Genomic DNA, 10,055 nt, shown 5'->3' with positions numbered 1-10,055 from the left:
ACACACACACACACACACACACACACACACACACACACACACACACATATAGGAGCTGTGCAAAATGAAGCAAAGCATACATAACGGCTAGCATACAATCATTGTAGAGACGTCGAGGTATGATGGTCAGCTCATGGTTTTATATGATTCAGACAATATCGGGTTCACTCTTTGCAATATTTTGAATCAACAATGAATATATATATGTGTATATAAATACATAAATACATACATAATTGGTTGGTCTAACATTCTTCAAACTCTTTACTTGGTTGATATTTTTGCCTTATGACAACGACAATGTTTATAACAGCTCACAGTGTTAACTTATAGAATTTAATTGCATTTCATATCTATGAACAAAAATTAGATTTACTTAATTTCGTATTTTATTTTCTAGCCCTAAAGTGCATATCGTCACACCATTACTCTAACAGGTGGGCCAGCACTATTGAAAGTGAAAGTCAAGCCAAGTACTGTTAATGGTTTTATGTTATAGTGTGTGTGTGTGTGTGTGTGTGTGTGTGTTTTACAGAGCGAGCTCTGCAAACAGACAGAGGTCTTTTATCAGAGCCACTGGCAGAACTGGGCCAGATGGAGTACCAGCTGCTCAAGTTCTTCACCCTGCTGTGAGTATACAGAGCGACACACACACAGACACCAACATCACCACCATCACCTCCTCCGTCAGCTGACTCACAGCTATACACACACACACACACACTGCGAGCATTATATAAATAGTGGGCGATTCACTCCGTCAACCTGAACACAAAGGGATCAGACCTCGTATGAGACGAAACTTAATTATGAATGATCGTGAAGCCTTAGTGTCCTTGAGAGAGCAGTGATTCCCTTTGTGCTCCTGAAGGTTTGTCATATTGCTGACGGTGACCTCTGACCCCCCCCTGTTCACACTGGCATATCACAGATTACAATCCATATAAATTACAATGAAAACGCAGTATACATTTAGGCCTGACATGTAATACTCAATGCATGCATATTAAGTCACTCTTGAATGAATTAAAAGACGAATAAATGTCACTCTTACATTATTTATTTTCATTGTTATGTTATCATTGTGTGGTAATACAGTGCAGGTTTATTTTAGATAACCTACACAACATTTTGAAATGTTCCATCGCTACTCAGTAAATGTTCAGCAGTAATATAAAGTGATTTGCAAAACGTGTAACAATAAGATGAAAAAAGAAGCACTGCTCTGGTGCTTTAAGACGGATTTAAACTGTTGTTCAAGGACAGTGAAGTGCTGTGATATGTTGAGAGAAAGTCAAACGTCGCCTCCCAGTGTTCATCAAAAGACATTACAGCTCTCTTCCTCCACATAACCAGAGGATCATCATCACTAAACCTTTTTACGTTTGTCCTAATCTGTGTGTCTCGTGTTCTTTGGTCAGTATTATTCTCCTCATCCTGTCGTCCTGCTACCTGGCCTTCCGTGTGTGCAGTCTGGAGCAGCAGCTGTCCTTCCTGAGTAACCCAAATCTGCCCCTGAGAGAGAGGTAACGCTGCAACAGCTGCTTCAGCAGGCAATACGTGTCAAAGAAAAACACATTGATATATCAGAAATAAAGGACATTCAGTGTCCATGAAAGTTTAGATTTAGTCATAAGAGACAGAATAATCAAGATGTGTGAGACAAGAAGAGTTATGTTTAGTATGTTGTATTATTATATGATATATTATATTTTATGACATTGTTATTTAACAGGAACAATACTAGTAAATACAATCACATCAAAATAAATAAACGTGTACGATGTTTCTAGATGTCCCTGGAGGGTGTTTAGATATGTTTAGGTAAAACAAATGAGGTTTGGGTAGAGGTAGTTAGATATTCTGTTGGTTTTCTCATGCACAGTATTGGTGTGTGTGCTGGGATGAAATAATAACAAAAAGAGCCGATCTAAGCGGTTGATTTACTCTCCATTTAATCCAGAGAGTCCACTAACCTGGCTGCTTTCTTCTCATCCAGGTAACCACCGCTCTTAGCTGTGACACATCGGATTGCCGGCTTTTTTTCTCCTCTCATGCTTTGAGCTGACGATGCCCTCGTGCACAGATCCAGCACCAGCATTAGAGCCCAGAAGAGATCAACCAACACGTACCGACATGAAAGGAGCAACATCAGCCCGAGCCCAGGCGTCTGACAGACCTTCCCCTCCGTCAAATGACTTCCTATCTAGTGATCACTTCCAGACTATGCAAACAGACTATTTATTTCTGAATTTAAAGTAGGTTTTACTGTAGATTATGATTGTCTACCATTGCCTTTCCCTCTCACAGACATTTCATCTTTTACCACATGACCCTGCAGCGTAAATCTGTAAACATTGAAATAGCGAGCAGATTGCAGTTGAAGCTGCCGTTTGTGACAGTGAAGGCGTTTAGGAGTGGTGGTTGAGACGAGAGGCGAGGACAGAAAGGTAAGAGATAATTCAACACATTAATTACTTGAAAAGACGGTTAGAAAAGACATTTCAGGTGAGTTGTGGTGTTTATATCAAACATTTTCTGACGGACGAGTTGACTAAACCAAATGTTTGTTTGTCTTTCTGGTGAGGTCTTGCCATAGCCCTCAGTCGACGGCTAAAACAAACTACAACAAAATGCACTTTTTAAAAAAATATGTCCACATTATTTCAAATGTATGTAACAGTTTTAAGAGTTTAGATCTATGTTATTCTTGATAATAGGTACTCGGTTGTCATTTTTGAGGGTTCTTATGGAAGGAAGTCATGTTATGAGCACAGATACTTGACTGATTGAAGTTACCTGTCATTTAGCACCACTTGTTGGTGTTATCTATAATGTGAATGAGATGGTTCGGCGACATGCATCATTTCTGTTTTAGTTGTGATAATCTGCTGTATGAAAGGAGTTCCCAGGATGTTTTATTTTTATTTTATACATTTCAATTGAAGTCACCAACGACTTAAAATGGACAGAGTGAGGTTCATGTGACTATATCTTTGTCTAAAGGTGTATTCAATGATTTTGCAGACATGGGTGGAATGTTGTCCTGGACTAGTTTGTGAAATCCTTAAGAATTAAATTGGCAAGAAAATGTAGACAAAGAAAAAGTGTTTGCGACTTTTATTTCTTTGGACATTTTAGGTGTCAAGATTTAACCCTTCAACCTCCCATCCTGTCAGATCAGCACCACACACAGGACCACCATGAACAGCTGTGACTCCGACAGCACAGTAACATTCAGTAACCTCTTCAACTCAGCCTGAATTATTACGCTGGAACGCAATGTTGGCAGAAGCACTTCTTAATACGTGACATATGGAGCGTTGGCTGTTCACCAGCGGCATTGGTTTATTTCCAAGTTTCTGACTAAATTGAATAACTTTATACACTGTTTTCGTGGACTAAATGTGTATATTTTGAAATGCATGAAAACAGATAAGTGTTTGACGTCTGACTGATGGAAAAAGACTTCATAAACTCAAGAAGCTGGAGAGTTTTCTAAACCCACAGAGAAACCATGTGACCCCTAAACCGACACGAAGGCAGCTGGAGTTAAACGTTTTCACGAGACAACAGTGACATTGACTTATATCTCATTCTGTAAAAGTATGATGTGCAGTGTTTTTACTAATAAGCTAAGAAAGGAGTGCATCTGAGTAAGATTTTGATAATTGACGACAGTTGACCCCGAGGTCGGATCATAGAAATAGAATGAAAGTAGAATGGACATTCCCATTCTAATCAACGTAGCAGGTTGGTCAGAGCGGCGGACATTTTTTTGTGTACCGTTGCCACTGCAAAGAACTTGTAGCCGGCTAACTCGCTCTATTTCTACGGTCAATGTACGGTCAGTGCTGAGCGCCATTTTCTTCAAATAATCACTGCAGACAGTCGAATGTCCGTTCCACTCTCATTCTAGTTGGACACTGTCCCGTTTTATTCTGTACCATTCTCACTTTCAGAATCACAAATGCAATGTGAATTTAAAAGGACGTCTGCAGCTCAGATCGATTAAATGACAAACAAAGTTAGTTCACACTGTTTCCACACTATAACGTAATCATACTGCCGTGCTTTTGAACAGAGCAACTCTTCAAGTACAGGTGAATAATAAGGAGCTAAGGAACAGCTTTCCACTTTTATTTACCCTTAAATTTACAATCTACAAGATCTGTTTCCTTCTCTTCGGCGGCACCTTTGGCGATAAGCGGGTGTGTTTTTGAATCTCTCCTCCCTTCTGTGTGCCGCTTGTCAGTTTTCCCAGTAATGTCGCCACAGACGTTTGTAAAATTGCAAACGCAAGGGCTTTCATGCCTGCTTGCCCGGGGGCCAAGTTAAACGCCATGTCGAAGGAGTAAATCACTGACAGCGTATTTACTCTGGATCGGCTTATTGCAGCTGTTTGTTGAAGCTATGTGATATTTAATCTGAGTTAATATTCAAACCCAAGACTCGTTTTATGGCTCTGCCACAAAATAGTCCGACATATTTGACAACTCTGGGATCTCCTCAACAATTTCCCATAAAGTTCTGGTTAAAGGATAATAATGTTGTGTTGCACAGTGTAAGTAGTGTTGTAGAGTTGTCTTTCATAATTTTGTATACTCAGTACAATAAAATTCATCATCTCACTTGCTCAATAGTTCGGTCTTTGCAACTTCAAAGGCCGGACCACCTGAATACCATGACAACCTGAGTGATTGACAGGAGGCGTAGTTCCCACAGTGAGTGGGCAGACAGGAAGACATCGGGTTCAGAGGGTCACTGTCTGAGGAATATGCCAGGAATCCGGCACAACCGATCCTGAACAAACCTGCTGACGATCAAAACCTGAACTCAACAATGTTTCATCATTTTAGGACTTTTAAGAACAGCTTGAAACCGTGCTGCAAGATCTAAAAATCATATTGGACATATTCTTCAGTCACAATATTTGCAGAATACACGATTTAGTTTGATGTTCTGGAAGATGATTGTTTCTAAATCTAGAATGAATCGTAAATGTATCTGACACCTAAACATTTTGTACATTTAGTGTATATTTAGTTTGAACGTTTCACATTTTTCCTAAGACACACTGGGAGTTTACAGAAGTTTTATTTAAAGTAAATACCGAGTAGTAAAATAAAGTGGTTACAAACGCTGCAAGGCTCACTGGGAGAACTCTTGGTGAATGGCCATTTGCAAACCAGGAATTCCCTACATCAGCATTCGAAGAGGCATATTTCTGACGGACAAAATACACATTTTCTGCAGTTCTCATGCACAACTCCACTTCAAGATCACAACTGATAGAAGAAGCAGCTAAAGAAAGGAAAGTGAAATTAAGTGGATACAAAACCCTCAAGGATTTGGTTCATTACATTACAGTGTTCCTTCAGAGGTCCAAAAAAAGATTGTGATTATTTGGTCACCTTGACACCAAAGAAACTACTTTTAAAAATGTCCTCAATAAGTGCCCAGTGTTTAAAGTCCATTATTCTAATGGAGATTTTATCTCTGGGGGATGTTTTAAAGAATCACACTTCAGGTTTGTTATGAGAAAGTCCGATTTAAAACCATTTGGGAAAGACTCTTGAAATCTGTGACTGTTGAAACATCACAGCTGTTCGCTCTTATTGATTCAGAATTGTTTCATCTTCAATTGGCATACGAAACTCTTTTCAAACTTTTAAACAATTTACCCGAACAAATGCATTCATCAATCAGTAAAAAAGCTTATTTAAGATATACGTAGATCTCCTCAGTCCGTTTTTATTCTTCATTCCTGTTTAGCTGTTTTATATAAATAGACATGTCATGCTGTGCTGTAACGGATATATTTACCAGTAATACATAATACAAGTGCTACACTTAAGTACTGAGGTACTTGTAATCCCCTTAAAAGCTGCTTCAAGACCTTTTTTTTAGTTTAGCATTATTATTACAGTATTTGTATCATTTGCTCATCAGTGGTGAAATGTAAAAAATAAGACATTTGCTCAAGTACTGTACTGTACACTTTTCAGGTACTTCAGTGTTTTTATGTATTTTGTTATGCTACTTTATACTTCGACATTTTATAGGGAAATATTGCCGCTTTTACTCCACTACAACAGCTGTAATTACTTCACAGATTTACATATTTCACATACAAAACTTGATCAGATTATAAAATATGATACATTTTTCACCCAACTTTATATACGTACTTTTAATTAATTGAATGTACACTATTCTGATAAAACTCCCAGACTTCTACTTGAATTACATTTTAAAGGCAGGAAGTTTACTTATAATGGGGTATTTTTTGGTGGTATTTGTACTTTTACTGCCATAATTGATGCATGCTTACTTTGCATGCAATAAATGTGCTCTAGAAACAAGTTCATTCTAATGATTAGCTCATGCTGCACCTAGTTTATCGGTCTCAGCAGAATAGCAAGTCTTCTGGAGACCTTAAGAAGCACAAAGGGCTGGGGCCGACCATCGTAACTCTTTGTGTGAGTGTGTAAGTCAGTTTTAGCTGTGGGGTAATGACGGCAGGTCGAAGCAGATGGTCAGACAAGCTGCAGCCTCATCCATACCTCCGGGGAGTCGTATTGTCTGTTGTGGAATGCTCTCCCGGTGACCTTTCACCTCTGGTGTGAAGGAGAATGCTGACTGTAACTTCACGGTTATGGGCTGAATCCCACACGGTGAAATCGTCGCACACAAGCCGCATTACTGGAGGTTTTCCTGGAACACATTACCACAGCGGTGCATTTAATGTGTCCGCGTCTGCTGGGAGCACAATCCAAATGCATTACAGTTAATCAATGCATGAAGTGAGAGGTGCCGTGTGTCACTGCAGTAGTGCACTGTGCAAATATTTATTCCCATCCGAGGTGGGTTTAGAACCAAAGATCCAGAGAGAATACAACTACAAATGCCGTTCATCTTACAGAAGATATTCTACACTAAGGCAATAAAATGATAGCTTTTCTTTTTACTTTTTCTTTTAAAAAGTTATGGAAGTACACTTTGTGAAATCACAATTAAACAAGATTGAAAAACTGATAATTTGATGTAAAATTCTGCACATTGGTTTATACTTTCACAAGGCAAGCCATAATGAATTGTATTGGAGAACAATCTATCTTTAATAGAGTGCTGCAGGGATGATGTATTTTTGTCGGCCAGCATCTCACTGGTTCCGTTGGATTATTGAAAATAAGCTCTGTGGCTAACACAAGATTATAATACTTACATGTTTTATTCAGCAAGATAACCTTCACAAATGAACACCACTTTTATGATTTTGAAGCAAAACGCTACCGTTGAACTATAAATGAACTACACCACGGTTGCATTAGCGCAAGTACACAAGAAAAACCCACACAGTCTCACTTAGCCACTTGCTAAGAATAAAGATTCACGAGAGGGGTATTTACTGACGTATTTAATTTGGTAGAAACACACTTTTAAATCTCTTAAGCTTGTGTTAACCACAGACCTTACTTCAGGTATCCAACTGCCAAGCCACATTTGTGAGGGGAAAGAAACAGTAAATAGGGATGTATTTCTATTATCTCTACGTAAAAGCAGCCAACAAGAAAGCATGCCATCATCCCAGGTGGCTGCAATTGAGTTTGATTGTACAAAAACATAGTCAGCTCATTCAAAGTTTCAATGGTAAAACGTTTAATTTATTCCCTGCAGTCGACCCAAAAGTTAAACTGTGTTTTTGATTATCGGAGGTACAACACACACACACGCCCCAGTATTCACAAACAAGTGGGATAGTTTCACTACATTTATGCGTCCATGTGCCCACCATTGACTGTGAGCGTCAAGTTCACACCCATTTTCTGGAGAGCTGTTGAAATGCATTCTGGGAGTTATGGGAAACCAGTCAGATTAGGCCAAAACAATATATTAACATTAGTATGTAAGGGAGAATTTATTCTTTAAGTAATGACTATTCCTTATTGGACAAAGTCTCTCATTGGGAATTTTAGTTTAAATCTTTTGAATGGTTTGAATCTTAAACATGGCATCAAATCTACTGCACCTTTTCATTTTATTTTCCTTTGTCTATTTCTCTCTGCGTTTGCATCTGCGCTTCATCAGCTCTTTGCATTTCTTCACTTTTCCTTCCAGCAATAACTAATTCAACCCAGTAAGTGAAAGATCTGCGGTCCATCATCATAAGTGTCCACAAAGTGACACAATGTGGTGAAGCTAGGAAAGATTTGTTTTCAAATTAAGGCTTTTGTAGTTTGAGCCATTAAAGACAGAAAGTAATTTGTAACTTAAAGTAATAGATATTGTTGATGTAAAAGATATTTAGTTGGAAATTTGCTAACATGCATTCTTGCTGTGAATTAGATTATAAAATTGATACTCTCTTATATGGAAAATGGAAGTTTACAGTAAGCAGCCGGTTAGCTTAGCATAGAACACATTCTGGAGCTAGACTTGCTCTGTCAAATGGCCACAAAATCCGGCTACCAGCACCTCTAAACCTCAGAGGTTCAACACATTATATCTTGTAATCTGCAAGACGTACAAGAACTGCAGTGTAAAAATTAAAAGCCATGGTTTAAAGGTGCTGGAAAGCATATTTCTTTTACCATTGGATAGAGCTAGGCCAGTTTTCTTCCCTCCTTCCAGTATATATGCTAAGCTAAGCTAACCAGCTGCTCGCTGTAGCCTTACCATACAGACACGAAAGTCTCTGCAAGAAAGCATATCAGCGCATTTCTCAAAATCTCAAGCTTTTGTCATAAATATCTGTCAGAGTTTAATAGGTTTAATATTCACTGGTGACACCACTATTTATTTCCATGATGCTAATCCTATCAAAATGGGATTTATGGGATTATTTATAGGCAATTCACGCAGCACTTTAGAAGAGATATTGCTCCAATTCCCTGGTTGCCACTAGAGGTTGATAAAAGTCAAGCATTACTTACATCTTATTAACTGCTCACAGATTTCCCCAAATGTGTTTGTTATGGTCTTGTTCTGCTGCTTCACATCAGATTTTAGTAAAATATTTTACATGTTGAGGATGTGGCCTCTAGTTTCTTATTTTGGATTTAAGATGAGCAAATTCCCAACCGTTTTCTACAGGGACAGAAGTTCTCATACAATGGCTGACATACATAATTCTAGTTTGCCATCTGATCCAAGGACAAGGACAAGCCTGTCTGGCACGTCTTCATTTCACCGGGTACAGTGTGTGAACATGGAGCACGATGGTGACGCCTTATCTCGGGGGAATCATGCTGCACAGGCGGCGGAGCATCTAATTCTTGCCCTCTCCTTTCCATTCCCGATGTGATGTTGTGATACGGACCTGACCTACTTCCTCCTGAACAACACGTGTTGCCGAGCAGTTGCACACCTGGAAACAGTGCCGTCCAGGATGTGAGTGTGTCGGTTTGGGCCTCTTGAAAGGATGTTGCTTGTTTTAATCAAACTGATTCTCACGCATCCTGTTGTAAATTAAGCTGAAATGGTTCCAACGTTGTGGCTGGTTGCAGATGTGTTGTGACAGGACATGATGTAATGTAGAATTAACGCTCCCAAAACAAGATTTATTTCGGATTTCAGAGACAGTTCTGAGCTCAATGTATGGTTTGTGTGTGAATGCGTATTTGCGTATGTACTCGTACATGCTCCAGGCCCGAGGGGTTCCATCTGATGAGTAAATATGAACCACCTGGAGATCCTGGAGGGGAAACCTTGGCTGCTGCTCCTGAAATCAACTACACACTGATGAAGAACAGAGGTGAGTGAGTTCACTAATGGAGCTCTGTGTTTGTTTGTGTCTATAAATGAAGGTATACTGTATGTGTTCTGTCTACATTTGTGAGTATTTTTAATGCGGGCAGAGCTCAAATCTGTTGTAGCAAACGTGCTTTAAGTCTCTTGGAGTGTTTTTTTAAGTCCTCACAGTGTTTTTAAAGATGTGTTCAGTAGTGAGGACCACGGCGCAACAATGAGCCTCGAGCAGGAAGCCATATACAGTAAGCATGTTTCCTTCGATGTTTGTCCGTAATCCAGGATTTGTTCTTATTTTGTTCGGT

General features: G+C 39.1%; 1 protein-coding gene across 1 annotated transcript in view; it reads left to right on the top strand.

The window, feature by feature from the left end:
- gramd2aa (GRAM domain containing 2Aa) overlaps positions 1 to 3,107 on the top strand; it is a 12,412-nt gene extending 9,305 nt beyond the window's left edge. The window contains exons 9-11 of the mRNA XM_031848769.1: positions 536 to 629; positions 1,422 to 1,526; positions 2,000 to 3,107. Of these exons, the coding sequence (XP_031704629.1) occupies positions 536 to 629; positions 1,422 to 1,526; positions 2,000 to 2,003 (203 nt within the window). The 3' untranslated portion in view covers positions 2,004 to 3,107. The remainder of the gene's footprint in view (positions 1 to 535; positions 630 to 1,421; positions 1,527 to 1,999) is intronic.
- The last annotated feature ends 6,948 nt before the right edge of the window (positions 3,108 to 10,055 follow it).

Source organism: Anarrhichthys ocellatus, unplaced genomic scaffold (genome assembly GCF_004355925.1).
Source record: "Anarrhichthys ocellatus isolate YVR2014 unplaced genomic scaffold, GSC_Weel_1.0 scaffold8, whole genome shotgun sequence".
In the NCBI taxonomy this organism is placed as follows: domain Eukaryota; kingdom Metazoa; phylum Chordata; class Actinopteri; order Perciformes; family Anarhichadidae; genus Anarrhichthys; species Anarrhichthys ocellatus.
This window is presented reverse-complemented; position numbering and strand designations above follow the sequence as displayed.